Consider the following 15,628-nt stretch of genomic DNA (forward strand, 5'->3'; position numbering starts at 1 on the left):
TTCTCCACCACCCAGATTATAAACCAAATAATGCAGGAATATCTTAAAACTGAAAATATGACTGAAATGGCTTGCATTTATAAATATGATTTAAACTGAGTGTTTTAGCATCCTTCTGCGTAAAAAGCCTCAAAGAAAGTGTTCATTCAACTCCAAAACAAAACAAACAAGAAAACCGCAGTTATACATACTTGACAAGCTTTTGAGAAGGATCTTGAAACCAGCCAGAGGTGGCAAGGTCACGTTGTCAGTGACCTTGACCTCAATGAGGTCAAGCTGCTGGCTGCCTTCAGGTTCAGTGAGGTCAAAATGCAAGGCTATCATGATTTTCTTCCAGCAGTCCAGGTTGAAAACAAGGGGTTTGTGCTTGATGTCGATGCATAGTGCCGGATAACCCAGACTGTGCGAAGGGTCTTTTACCGCCTTCATAGCTGTGTCGATCTGGAAACGAAAGGACGATCAAGATTAGCGGCCAAGGTTATGGACGTGTTTTTAAAAAAAATACTTATGCTTTTATGTTTGTTTGTTTTTTAATCATCTCAATGGCCGACTTTTGTTTTTGTCCAGCGGAAAGGACTACAACCTAGCAAGTTGGGCCCAAACATCTGATCTTAACACAACTTCTAGTCTTTTTTCTCTTCTTTTAAAAATTAAAATTACAACACACGGTGAAGTACTAGTCAGGCTTTCTGACGTTTTGAAGCAACACCCAGCATCCAACATTGAAAAAAAAAAAAAACAGAACTGCTTTGATTGCTCACTACCAGTGTATCACCGTGAAATATCCCTCTGATGAAAAAAACCATCTCCCATCATCAGAAGGCACATCCCTTTCCCTATAAGTCGAAAGTGACAGTTTCACAGTTGAACAATTATTCACTTAAAAAGAGCTTCACATGGTTCCCATAGACTGTCTATTTCCAATCGGTTTGTCAGTCGACAATAAAATACAATCAAAAAACGTTATTTAAAAATGGTTATTTAATCATGTGAACGTTTACTTTTAGACAAACAACAAACACAACATTCACAAGTACATCATGATAAGATAAGATAAGATAAGATATCTTATCTTATCATTATACTTTTGACCCAATGGTCTTTATCGTGGACAGACAAAGGAACAATTAATATGAGATGAATAAAACTTATCTAATAATGTTATTCGATCTCTGGCAAGGCGGTGTATGTCCTCTATAAAGACCACTAGGTCCATTTACTTGTGAAAGTTTAGTTTTGTCAAAACAATGAAACGTTCCATTAAACTAACCATTTTTGGTGGGTTTTTTTATTCTGAGTTTTGGAACGTTAGCAGTCTTGTCTGTTTTTGTATTTCTACAATAACACACGCCCCAGCATGGCATCGTCTCTCAGTCTTACATTTTCTGCGAGGAAGGAAAGGGCCCGCTGGACTTCCTGGGGCATGATGTACGAGCCTAGAAGCTGTTTCAACGGTTCCTGCCATCTTGACGTCGGCCGTATGTCGCCCAGCAACCGTGTCAGTTCTGCCTGACCGTCACTGCCATCTCTGCCGTTCTGTGACACTGAAGAAAAAAAAATTAAACAATCGGAATTGAAAGGTTTATGCTGACTTGAAGACACCCCCCCAAAATACTGTCACGCGGAACTCACTAAAACTGAGCAAAAAATATATATTCTTTCACAGCCGAATCCAGAGAGAGTTATTTCAGAACGGGCGTTTGGCGAAACGTGGTTTTGCGTGACCAGAAATATCACGCCACCATCTTAAAAACGTTTGTTTTGTTAGCAGGATTCAGTCTTCATCTTCTTCTTCACGTTCGCTCCGTTGCAGGATTCAGAACGAAAACGAACGTTACAATCAAACAACAAAGAAAAAGACAAAAGCTGTTTCATAATACTATGCAAGCTAGCCTTCATAACCAACCCTCAAACATTAACATTAGTGGCATCGTCCGTGTTCGTATAGCTCTTTTGAGACCCTTGTACTCGAATGTTCTCGTCATTTCAAAAACTGTGCAAGACAATCAGACCACTATGACTTTGCGAATGAAGAAAATAAGATTCCACTCCATCACCCACCCCCCTTTTAAAGCACTTTACCGTCTCTCCTTTTTCAGTGCTGACCAAGCTTACTTTTTTGACCACACTGTTTCTCTATAGGCCTAGTGTCACGTCTCGGAAATGAAAAACCAATCAGTCTAGACAAAACACGTTCTCAGACTTTCTCTCTCACTCTCTCTCTCTCTCTCTCTCTCTCTCTCTGTTTTATATTGCTTGTGGTCCAATGGTGGTCGCTAATACCACATCAAACCACCCGTAGGCTACCACAGTCTTGAATTTTAACGACCGCAGAAGGGCCGTGCACATAAAGGTTATTCCATCACATGTCCTGCTGTCAATATTGTTTCTCACTCACAATGCGCAGATCTTTTTGCAAGAGCAGTAAACTTTTGTTTCTTGCGTCAAACTTCTTCTTCTGCGTTCGTGGGCTGAAACTCCCACGTACACTCGTGTTTTTTTGCACGAGTGGAATTTTACGTGTATGACTGGTTTTTTTACCCCACCATTTAGGCAGCCATACGCCGTTTTCGGAGGAAGCATGCTGGGTATTTTCGTGTTTCTATAACTTCCCCACCGAACTCTGACATGGATTACAGGATCTTTTTCGTGCGCACTTGGCCCGGTCTTGTGCTTGCGTGTACACACGGGGGTGTTCGGACACCGAGGAGAGTCTGCACACAAAGTTGACTCTGAGAAATAAATCTCTCGCCGAACGTGGGGACTGACGAACTCACGCTGACAGCGGCCAACTGGATACAAATCCAGCGCGCTACCGACTGAGCTACATCCCCGCCCTTTGCGTCAAACAGTCCTGCATTCGAAAGTGACAGTAATGCACAGATCACCAGACCACGGGTAAAGTTAGCCACTGGTGGCAGCATGAAGTAAAAAAAAATATATCCCTGTTTACCGCACTCCAGGACCATATACTTTCTTTCAATATTGTTAGCAAATAAAAAAAAAAAATAAACGACGCGCACACCCAACAAATCAAATATTTTAAAAAAAACCATCAACTTCACAAAAACAAACAAAACTAAGCAACAACAACAACATCCAAAAATAGCCACAAAGAGAAAAATGTCAAGAACAAAAACTGTGACAATTTATTTTTTTATCTGACGGGTCCGTTTAAGCAAACTAGAGAGTTTTTGATTGGTTTACAGAAACTAGCCATGCAGAGAAATCATTCATTTCTCAATCTTGCTTTCTTGCTAGGTAACATAATACAATGCTGCTCTGTGCAACGATATCATGTTATCAATTTTGGATGCGTTCCGGGTGCAAAGTATAAGAGCACTCTCATTCTTGATTGGCGCACCCCACAGATCTTTCTATTTCTGCTGTGCCGGTGCACCCACGTCAGTATTTCTGCGAAACATTTTTCTCAGAAAAAAACTGAACTGATGTCATTCCAGTCATCGTCATACATCGCTTACCGATTATTTGACACCCGGTGTCATGTTTATTCATGCCATACTTCTGAAAGTGTGTGTGTGTGTGTGTGTGTGTGTGTGTGCGTGTATGTGTGTGTGTGTGTGTGCCGCGTGCGTGAGTGCGTGCGTGTGTGTGGAAGCCTTTAGACCTTTGGGTAGGTATATTCTAATTTTATTTTTATCAAAACCCTCTTTGAAGTATGAACGACTATGACCTGGGAGTGTTCCTAATAGGTTAGTTGAAAAACACTAACAAAAACACCAAACGATGTCACTTACCACATTGTGGCTGAGCCATGGCAGCGTTTACACTGATTACACTGATGACAAATCTGCTTTCACTCTCCGACTTGAATCGTCCAGCAGACATTTGTCATCAAGACTGCCCTATGCTCATAATGTCTCCGACATCGCCAATCAGTCTTAGATGGTGTCCTTTTTGTGTGGAGGGGTTTAGCTTAGTTTTAAACTGATTCACCTTAGAAGCAACAAAACTGAATTTCGATTATACGGCGTGCTTACTGTTTATGACATAACCTTGTTCTGTTCTGTTCTGTTCTGTTCTGTTCTGTTCTGTAATGCCTTTCTTGTTTACCACGCCACTTCCGACAAAATTCCTGCAATGTTTCAGATGAAAATAACTTTATCTTTATAAACTTGAGACAGCAACGGTTTGACCGCCACACTTACTTATCGCATCTTTTCAGCTAACAGAATGAACTTCAGAAACCAGATATGCAAAATCTCAGTCATTTTACAAAAAGCAGGGCGTAGAGATAATCCGGCCTCAGTGAAATGAGACACACAAGCAAACAATGAATTTGGAAGGTTGGTCCTGTTGTGTCAATAACGACGTGTAAGTTACAAAAGTTTCCTTGTTAAAGTAAACTCAAGTTGATTGACAAACTGAAGTGATTAAACACAGGCTGTAACCTACGAATAAACGTATACTTTTTTTCAAGCAAGTGGAGTTGTACTCTGCAGGTATCCTTTCTTCTTGTTCGTGGAACATAACGATAATACGAGCATCTTGCGGCACTAGTTCCTGTTGAGTGTGGCTTTGCTCATTGGTGTGGGCCCTGAGCGCGTCTAGCTTTTTCTTTCTTTATTTGTTCCTCCTTTTTTGCGTCAATGGTTGACGGTTCTTCCGCAATATAATTATGCCGCCGTGTGCAGGAAAAGTTTCAAGTTGGAACACAAAAGCTCTGTAGAACCAGTCCAACCGAAATGTATACACTTTTCAGTCACCGCAGGAGCACTTCTGATTCACATGTTACTTTGAAACAAAACACGAGGCCGTCTGATCACAATCTTGATATCATTTACAATTTTAACTTGCTGTGTTTTTAACGCACTGGAAGTCACTCTAAAACTGGGCGTAAAAGCACTCGCCCAAAGATCCACAGCAGTTGAAATCACACCCAGACTGAATGATAAGTTGTAACGGTTCAGTAAAATAATCAGTCCCAGAGTTAGCAAGCAGTCAGCGCAACACAGCACGTGGACTCTTATCAAACAAACCACGACACCCGGCGCCATTTGCTATCTGGTTGTCCACATTAGCATTACAAACTTTTGAAACAGTTCGTCAAACGCAGGGCCGGACCAAGTTCGTTTGAAGGGGGGGGGGGGGGGGGCCGGGGGTTCCAACTGAAGGCAGGGGTCCAAAGTCCACATTATTTGTTTTTCTCTGAGAGGTACATTGGATGGCCAGGGGGGGGGGGGGGGGGGTCCGGAACCCCAGGACCCCCCCCCCCCCCCAGATCCGGCCCTGAAACGAACTCCAAAATGATCTCCCTTTTTATTTACTCAACCTACTTTCTAAACGAGCGTGCCCGGTCATGCGGCCGCTATAACGTCATAATGACCACCCGCATTGGCTGCCCCGTAAGCAGTCTGCTGACCAGAGTCGGTCACTGAGGTCATCGAGGGACCAGTCAGCGTTGCTAATCCGTTCCGGCTTCACTGTGTCTACACAGCGAACTGAAAGAGAGAGAGAGAGAGAGTGTGTGTGTGTGTGTGTGTGTGTGTGCGTGCGTCAGTGCGTGCGTGTGTGTATGTGCGTGCGTGCGTGTGTCATGTGTGTGTCTGTATGTGTGTGTGTGTCATGTGTGTGTGTGTGAGAGAGAGAGAGAGAGAGAGAGAGAGAGAGAGAGAGAGAGAGAGAGAGAGAGAGAGAGAGAGAGAGAGAGAGAGAGAGAGAGAGAGAGAGAGAGAGAGAGAGAGAGAGGAAAGAAAACAAGTCGCGTGAAGCGATATAAAAACATTTAGTCAAGCTGTCGGCATCACAGTAACAGATTAACACCAAGAATAGTCTTCGCCAAGACTATACTAAGATAGTCTCGGCTAACCACATCAACAAAACAATCATTTTGAGCATCATTTTCATTGTAAACATGACATTTGTATTATGTTTTATAAATCAGGAGAAAGTGAGGAATACGATGCAATCATTTTAAAATCTGTTAGTGAAAATTCGATTTTAATGACAAACTAATTAACTAATTTGTAAGCTGCCAAGCCGAAATTCAATACCACAGTCCGGAATTCGTCGAAGATTGCTTGACCAAAATTTCAATCAATTTGATTGAAAAATGAGGGCGTGACAGTGCGGCCTCAACTTTCACAAAAAGCCGGATATGACGTCATCAAAGATATTTATTGAAAACATGAAAAAACACGTCTGGGGATATCATACCCAGGAACAGGAACTCTCAAGTGAAATTTCATGAAGATCGGTCCAGTAGTTTTCTCTAAATCGCTCTACACACACCCACGCACATACATACTTATACACACACACATACACCACGACCCTCGTCTCGATTCCCCCCTCTATGTTAAAACATTTAGTCAAAACTTGACAAAATGTAAAAAGAGAGATCAGCAGAGAGCGCGCTTGTGTGTGTAAAGCTCCGTTTATACAGAGCGCGAACGCGGACGCGTCCAACGCGAACACCGTGAACGCGAACGCGACTTTTGAACAGTTCTGCCATTCAAATAGAGCACGAACCCGAACGCGGAAAACCGTCGACGGCTTTCGAGGCGGCTCGTCTTTTTCTTGCTGTGAGAGATAAAATTTGGTCATTTCGAATCATGGCGCAGGTAGAGTCAGACGACGGAGGAGATCATAGTACTGTATTTGTACACAAAACAACGGAGGAAAACAAACTGAGAGAAAGAGGCGTGTGTCAGTGCAGTGCAGTGCACGAAATTTTACAGAGAAGAAGTGAAGTTGGAGAGTACCACCACCTCGTACAAGAACTACATTTTCATCCTGCAAAATTCCATCTTTTTCTTGGAACGGTCAGGCGTACAAGTTTCTATTTGTGGAAATGATGGAAGGGAAGTACCTGCTGATTGGTTGATAGCAAAAAAGCCGCGCGACCAGTTCTGAGAAAATTCGCTCTGGGGGCAATCAAGGCGGTCGTTCGAGCGGCGCGTTCGCACTCTATTTGAACGTAATATGGTGCGCCAAATTGATATTACTATCGTTAACTGTTATATAGGGTTTTGAAACTATCGTTAACTGTTATACAGAGTTTTGAAACTATCGTTAACTGTTATGTAGAGTTTCGAAACTATCGTTATCTGTTAGATAGAGTTTCAGAAACTCTATATAACAGCTAACGATAGTTTTATCAAAAGCGCGTCGGTATCGTTCCCAAAACGGGAAAACCCTGAAATGCCATTGCAAAACTGTCTTTTTGCTACGAAATGTACATTTTAACTAGAAACACAATTTAAAAAACTACAACATTAGTTATTGACCGTTCTTCTGTTGTCGTCTTCTCAAATCATTGTTGAGTTTGTTTAATATTAGCTTTATCATATCATTTGTACTTTCGGCCGTACCGTTTTCCACGTGTGCGGTTTGAAGACGGTAGGCCTACTGAATATTCGCGGAAAAGACCATGACAGACGCACGGCAACACAAAACAGTGGGTTTTTTTTCAAAACAAACATAAAACAACGTGTCACAGTTTCCCGAGTGACATCCCCCACGACGCGTTTTGGAAAACACTGCATGCTTTCGCATCGTGTTTTGGGTACTGCATGCCAGCCGTATGTGTACCGGCAAACTGACCCGCCGCACACAGCGCGGTAGCTAGAACGGGTCAAGCTGACACTGACCAATATTTCTGTGAAAACAGGAAGCGTGCTAGCTGTAACGAAGATTTGATTCCTTGATTAAACGAAGCAGTGAAATGATGGACTTATCAGACGACAGTTAGTTCAATATGATCTACTAAATGTTGTAGTAATTTAGTGCAAATTCGCTCGAACGAAACGTTCAGCAGCCATTTTGCTGGCATCGAAACATCCGACCACGCCATCGCTATTTTTAGAAACTCTATATAACAGTTAACGATAGTAATATCACTTGCGCGCATCATGCCGCCGTTTTGCGAAACCCTCGTTATCTGTTATTCATAGTTTTAGCAATAGCGCGTTTGTACGCGCTATTGATATAACTCTAAATAACAGTTAACGATAGTTTCGAAACTCTATTTAACAGTTAACGATAGTTTCGAAACTCTATATAACAGATAACGATAGTTTCGAAACTCTATACAACAGTTAACGATAGTAATATCAATTTGGCGCACGGAACGGTTCCTCTACAAATGACTAAAATATTCCAGGACGAAAAACCGCGTTCGCGCTCTGTATAAACGGAGCTTAACGCGTATGTGTGCGTTCCACAGACTTTTTCTGCTTAATTAAAAACAAAACGGGCCATGATCGTAAAGATCAATAGATTCTCAACGTGGAAAAATGTCAAAACCAAGCAAAATAACAAACAAAAGAAATTGTGCTGGATCAAGAACTAATAATAGCATGCATAAGATTACTTGCTTATTCTGAACTGTTCTCTTAATTTTGGGGGCATTAAAGATTCAAGTTTAGCTAACAAAAGAAAATGTGCTGGATCAATAACTAGTAGTAATTGGTGTGCATACGCTTATGCGGCAGTTATTGCATATTCTGAATTTGTCTCTTCAATCATTTGGAATCCAAAAACAAGACTGGTAGGTAATTAGAACGTTTATTATAGACAAAACAAAACATAAGTGTAACGTCTTGTTTTGTCTATAACATAAATGTAACGTCTTGTTTTGTCTATAACATAAATGTAACGTCTTGTTTTGTCTATAACATAAATGTAACGTCTTGTTTTGTCTATAACATAAATGTAACGTCTTGTTTTGTCTATAACATAAATGTAACGTCTTGTTTTGTCTATAACATAAATGTAACGTCTTGTTTTGTCTATAACATAAATGTAACGTCTTGTTTTGTCTATAACATAAATGTAACGTCTTGTTTTGTCTATAACATAGATGTAACGTCTGGTTTTGTCTATAACATAAATGTAACGTCTTGTTTTGTCTATAACATAAATGTAACGTCTTGTTTTGTCTATAGCATGATAAACGTTCCAGTCACCTACCATTCTTGTTGTTTTTATTCTGAATGTTGGAACGTTGGCAGTCCATCTGTTTTTTAATTTTTTATTTTATTTTGGGGCATTAGAAACCAAAAGTTTTGGATCGGTCCATGCTGGTGGTTGAAGAGACTGTCACGCGGACACAGTGTGACGTCATCTTCAATTAGAAAATGTCAATGAATAGTTGTCACAACACGTGCCTCTTTCAGCATAGATTTGAATTAAATATTACGTGTTTGAACTGGTACGTGTTACATTAAGCAAAAAATGCTGCAATATTTTTGTTTCTTTTGTTTGTTTGTTTCATTTGCAAAATTCACAAGGTTTTTAGGAAAAAGAGCATGTTGCCTTTTCCCAGATACAAAAGAGAGTGATTTAAGGCTGTCCTTATTTGAGCCCGACGTCTACTTCGCAAAGTCTTTTACCGAAAATTCAGTGCCAGCTTCGTCAAATAGACTTTCCGGGCGAAGTCTATTTCGCCTAATACATTAAAGACGTTGAGAAGAAAAGTACTCAGCAGAACTTCTGAATTTCTTCACCTGATGATCCAGCCTTGATCCCGTTACTGAAGCGTGCCGATGGTGGTTGTCTACCGTCAGTCTCTGTGGACAGGGTTCGAGACCTCAGAAGACGCACAGGGTTATGGGCACCTGACGTCTTGGCCACTTGACCTCTGTGACCAGCGCCGTTACCGTTGTGGTGGAGGTGGTTGTCGTCTGCTTGACAGTCACGAAGGTCATGTGACCTTTTCTTCTTGGAAGAGACCAAGTGGAGTCCCATTATGACGGGAATAGGAGCGAGAGTTGCTAGTTCAAGTTAGACTTAGTCAAACCTTAACTTGTATCATGATTGTCTACGAAGCAGCGATCGGGCCGGTATTGTCAATACACACAGGTTGTAGACAAAACTCAAGAGAAGACTATCAGGTCGGCCGAACCAGCTAAATCTCCGCTTGGTCTCAGTATATATTCCAGCTTTGGGCTTTCATATGGTCATAATTATCTGCCCAGGGACACCATGGTATACTGTTCACTCCGTCAGCAAACTGACAACTACACACTTGAAAAACAGCCTAGCTGCTTTCAGGCAGATTTGATCTGTTCAACTCGATGAACTCAGTTCAGTGCCGACGGCGTTCACACAGTGCGATAGCCTGCACAACTTCAGTGTCACATCTTAGCTCTTTCGTTCCCCTTGTGCCGGCACAAACAGACCGTAGACTTATTAGAACTGCCGGGTCGATATCAAGTTCAGTGAACTTAGAATTGAAAGCCGATTCCCGTTTCTCGTCGAGAGCCTAAGAACCTCAGTCAAGGAAATAACGTTAACACTGTCCGGTGCAAGCACACGCACTTTGAAATAAATGAATTGCACTCACAAGCTGAGACCACAGCACTACATGATTTCTCAGTGCGACTGCTACCAATGACAAAACACAAGCACGTTCATTCTATACAGAGATCTCCGGTTTGCTTATCGTTGCGTGACTCGGGTTTTTATCTACCCTGTACAGAGCGGGGGCAAACAAAGTTTATAGCATGTGATACCCCGTGACAAAAATAACCTTGGGGTATTCACTGGTTAAACTCGTGGTGGGGGGATGGGTCGTGTACCCGTGACGTTTAGAACTCGTCACATGTTCCGTATTACTTGTACATGTATGTACCTTGACTACTCGAACTCAGTCAGCTGTCGGCTGAAATTCCAAAAGATATAGAAATTGAAGACAAGCAGGCAACAAATGCTTGAAATGACCGGTATTATATTAGTAATTATAGAAAACGTTGATAATTATATTCGTTTAGATAAATATTACCCAATATTGCTATTTCATATGTACGGTGGATTTCCATTGGTCAATTGGGCAAAACTGAGCTCATTGTAAAAGTGATATCGACGACATTTCCGTCGATATCAGTTTTGATATCGACGACCTCTTTATTGCTTCCCCACTTCAAAAACAAAAACACCTAAATTTAAAAACAAACAAATATATATGAAAATGTAATGATCCCAGAATTTAGTTGAGCAAGTGACTAAAGACTTTTTGAAAGAAAAGACATTTTGAAATACTGAAAAGTACAAGAAAAGAGTGAACAAAAAGAAATAATAATCAGAGGGAGGGATATGGAACAGCCAAAACTGAGACAAATACTTTTGTAATTTCTTTACAGTAAATACAAAATGTCCAAAGAATTAGCAATATATCTAACACTAGAATGAATACCCGCTTCGCCGGGTAGCCGGCTTCGCCGGGAAGAAGTACTTAGAGCCGTACGCCGGCTTCGCCGGGTCCGAACAATGGACCCGCCAAGCTTAGGTCCCTCCCAGATTCGTGGAATGGGAACAGCACGAAAATGATTCAGTGGCCATAATGCCATTCCTGACCATATCGAGTCCCATCCTTGTCGACGAATGTAACCGTGTTAATCACCTTTGGAGGCGAACTCCACTCAAACAGGACTGAGCAAGTTAGAGCTTCTCAAAGGAAGGCCAGTACATAAAATTACACAAAAGCCGCCAGACCACATCACAAACAGAACTGAACAATGCACAGGTGTTGCTCACATAGAGACACACACACACACACACACACACACAAAAACACAGAGAAGCCGTATCTATAGAGAGATAGATGACAGTGTATTTTTCGCGTGGCTATAAATTGATTCGACCTTTGCACTTTGACAGTGAGGATAATTTACAGGTCCAATTTACGTTCTGGACACTGCGTTGACCTAAAAATAGTAACAGTAACAGAACGCCGGGAATATCCGAAGACGCTCCACTCACACTATATAGTGCACCATACGAAGGAAGGGAGGTAAACGCTGAAAACCTGGAGAAGATGAGAAGATAAGGAAGAGTTACTTATAATGGTGAAATGAACACAAAAACCAAAATCATTTCAGCGCTGCGCGCTGAGAGCCTCTGTTGAAATATCTCATCGATGATATTGTGTCCGGGGTGTAGCTGAATACGGTGTCCAAATTTGAAAAAGATCCACCGAGAACTTTGGCTTTGGTGTGTCGGTATGGGGGCCCGGGTAGCTGAGGTGGAACCAAAATAGCTGAGGTTGAACCAAAATCGGTTCAGCGCTGCGCGCTGAGAGCACGTGTTGAAATATCGACCAGGTTGTGTCGTGTCCCGGGTCTACCTGAATATGCCCACCAAATTTGAAGCAGATCCATCGAGAACTTTGGCCGTGCATGGCGAATACACAAATACACAAATACACAAACACACAGATACACAAACACACAGACACACAGACACAAGTCGTATATATATATATAGATTGACGGACTGTGTGATGATATCTTCTGCTATGGTCTGTTCAGAGACAGTGATATCAAAATCGAGACCGGAGGAGATCAGTAGCCTTACAGACTCTCTTCTCTGGAGAGAATGGAGGAACAAATATATGCACACGGCTATAAGCTCTGGCTGGCTCATTCGGGAAGCCCCATCAAAACTTAACCGCCTAAGGGCAGAAGTTGGGAACTACCAATTTCTGGAGCCTAAATGCACCTGTCAATCCGACCTCAGCATTGCTCATTTGACTTTGGAGTGTGATTTGAACTCAGGCCACTTTCACCCCCTGACTCAGTTTATAAACTCAAATAGAAATATCCTGCCAAATACCTCAAAGGAAAAATTAAGCTATCTTTTAAGTTTTATAAAGACCTTGGGTGGCAAGGTCCCAAACTTATCGCTGGACTTGTGCACACGCATCCACTTGGTCCGTGGATATGAAGAGACATTGCTGCGGCTGACGCCATTGCTTCTCATACAGTTACTATATATTTTTGATCAGAACTTTTAAAAATACCATTTTATATCTAAGTATCTCTTAACACCATTTTTAATTAGATGAGCGAGAGTGTGCGGGGGGCGGGAGGGTGGTGAACCACTGTACATAAAGGAAAAGTTTGTGTGCGTGCCTGTGTGTGTTCTTAATCTAAGACAAATGTCGCCAATGTTTTTACAGAGTGACGTTAAATAAACGATTTTATCATCATCTGTCTGTATGTTCTGGCATTTGAGAAGCCACAACAGATAATATAGGGCTAAGAAATAAGCTCTAAAATTCTCAATCCCGTTTGACAGGACTTCGCCTTCAAAGGTGATTGTGTAACTCTTCCTTATCTTCTCCAGTGTTTTGCGTTTATCTCCCTTCCTTCGTGTGGCTTCAATCCATATTCCCGTTTCTACGTTACTATTTTTAGAATGTCACTGCGCTGTCCAGAACGCTTCCCTTGCACCCGTAAGTTGTTCTTACTGTCAAAGTGAAAAGGTCGAATCAATTTATAGCCACGCGAAAAATACACTGTCACCTATCTATATATTTATAGATATAGATATACATATATATATATATATATATACGGCTTCTCTCTGTGTGTGTGTGTGTGTGTGTAAGCAACACCTGTGGATTATAGAGTTCTGTTTGTGATGGGGTCTAGCGGCTTTTGTCTGTCTGTATGCCCACAGAGCATTATCAACTCAACCCCACCCCCTGCCGTCCTCTCCTTATTTTTTGTTTCTTTCTTTCCTCTTTTTGAAAGCGGACAAACACTCAAGTCCTTAATGGCTCAAAACCGTAGGACTTTTAATATTAATTTTAACTGTCTGTATGTTCTGGCATTTGAGAAGCCACAACAGATAATATAGGGCTAAGGCCACAAAAAAAATAATTGTCTGTTTCTGGTAACATGGCTAAAAAAAAAAATAGGGTCGGTAGGTAGGGATTTTTTTTAAAAATTTTTTTTTTTTTACCCCAAATGTAGACCAATAAAACTAACTTTAAAAATCGCGCAAAGAGACTGGATTCACTATACATAGAGACAAGACACTCAACACATTTACAAATCGTCAGCGGACTTTCGTTTTCACACGTTTTTGTTGTTCATTTTCTCACCCTGTCCTTTACCACCAAAAAAAAAAAAAAAAAAAAAAATTTTGAGTTTGGAAAAAAAAAGTTTAGGGTCGGCGCCGAAATTTAGGGTCGGTCGGGTGACCAGAAACAGACAATTTTTTTTTTGGCCTAAGAAATAAGCTCTAAAATTCTCAATCCCGTTTGACAGGACTTCGCCTTCAAAGGTGATTGTGGTGAACCGCCAGGCTGTCTGTCTCTGTCTCGCGATTCACCCCGGCGAAGCCGGGTATTCCTCTATAAAATTGTTTTTAAATTTAGGTGTTTTTGCTTTTGAAGTGGGGAAGCAATAAAGAGGTCGTCGATATCAAAACTGATATCGACGGAAATGTCGTCGATATCACTTTTGCACTGAGCTTAGTTTTGCCCAATTGACCAATGGAAATGCACGTAACATATGAAATAGCAATATAATTATATATTATGTGTGTGTGTGCCTCCGGACGGCTTCTATGTAAAATGTTGAATTTTAATGTCTAATGTAAAGCGCCATGATTATCTATATATATATATATACGACTAGTGTCTGTCTGTCTGTCTGTTCGCGATGCACGGCCAAAGTTCTCGGTGGATCTTTTTCAAATTTGGACACCGTATTCAGCTACACCCCGGACACAACCTCATCGATGAGATATTTCAACACGTGCTCTCAGCGCGCAGCGCTGTGCGCGCTGAACCGATTTTGTTTTTTTTGGTCTGGATCCACTACCAGTAACTCTTCCTTATCTTCTCCAGTGTTTTCAGCCGCGATTATCTCCCTTCCTCCGTGTGGCGTCAATCCATATTCCCGTTACTTGGTTACTATTTGTAGAAGGTCACTGCACGTTACTATATTTAAAAGGTCTCCAGTGGTTTGCGCGTTTATCTCCTTACCTTCGTGCGCCGGCGTACACCCGGCGGTCCCAGGCGCAGCCTGGTATTCGGCTCTACTTCTTCCCGGCGAAGCCGATACCCGGCGAAGCGGGTAATCATCTAGTATATCATGTGTGTGTGTGCCTCCGAACTGACGGCTTCTATGTAAAATGTTGAATTTTAATGTCAAGTAAAGCGCCATGGGACTGCCATTTGGCGGTGAACAGCGCTATAAAAGAATGTTTTATTATTATTATTAGAGAATTTTGGTGATAAATAGATAAATAGAATCATATTTTGTTGTTTGAGAGAGAGAGAGATCGAGAGACTGGAGAGAAAGATCTGCATGCACACACCGGCACTGACTCTTACACTCACACACAATTGCCGCATGTACACACACTGGCACACACTCACACAAGAAGATTATGAATAAATGTGTGTGCCGATCGATAGAGAGAGAAAGGTCTGCATGCACACACACTTACACACACGCCACACTTGCATGTACACACACACACACACACACGGCGTGACACACACACACACACAAGAAGATTATGAATAAATGACGGTGTGTGCCGATCGATAGAGAAAGATCTGCATGCACACACACTAACGGCACCCACACACACACTTGCATACATGTACACACACACACACACACACACACACACACACACAAGAAGATTATGTATAAATGTGTGTGCCTCCGAACGGCCCCCGGACTGCTCCGGACGGCAATTAGTAGGACCGGCATGGGGTTCAACGAGTTCACCGGTAGGGGTTGTCTTCCAATCACAACATCGCGAATGCGAATGGGGACAATTTTTGTAAGAAAAAACGAAATTAGTAAATGAGGGCCGAAACGTCCTAGGGCCGAAACGACGATTGGGCCGAAACGACCAT

General features: G+C 41.8%; 1 protein-coding gene across 2 annotated transcripts in view; it reads right to left on the reverse strand.

Annotated features, from left to right (window-relative positions):
• The window catches only part of LOC138967577 (uncharacterized), a 12,630-nt gene extending 2,205 nt beyond the window's left edge, over nt 1-10,425 (reverse strand). The window contains exons 1-3 of one of the 2 annotated variants that reach the window (XM_070340159.1): nt 9,471-10,425; nt 1,381-1,544; nt 192-441 (exon numbers count right to left, since the gene is read on the reverse strand). In XM_070340159.1, the coding sequence (XP_070196260.1) occupies nt 192-441; nt 1,381-1,544; nt 9,471-9,711 (655 nt within the window). In that variant the 5' untranslated portion in view covers nt 9,712-10,425. Of the gene's footprint in view, nt 1-191; nt 442-1,380; nt 1,545-3,758; nt 4,941-9,470 lie in introns of those variants that run through there. The other variant, XM_070340160.1, reaches the window with a different exon arrangement.
• Nucleotides 10,426-15,628: the final 5,203 nt, after the last annotated feature.

Source organism: Littorina saxatilis, linkage group LG5, assembly GCF_037325665.1.
Source record: "Littorina saxatilis isolate snail1 linkage group LG5, US_GU_Lsax_2.0, whole genome shotgun sequence".
In the NCBI taxonomy this organism is placed as follows: Eukaryota; Metazoa; Mollusca; class Gastropoda; order Littorinimorpha; family Littorinidae; genus Littorina; species Littorina saxatilis.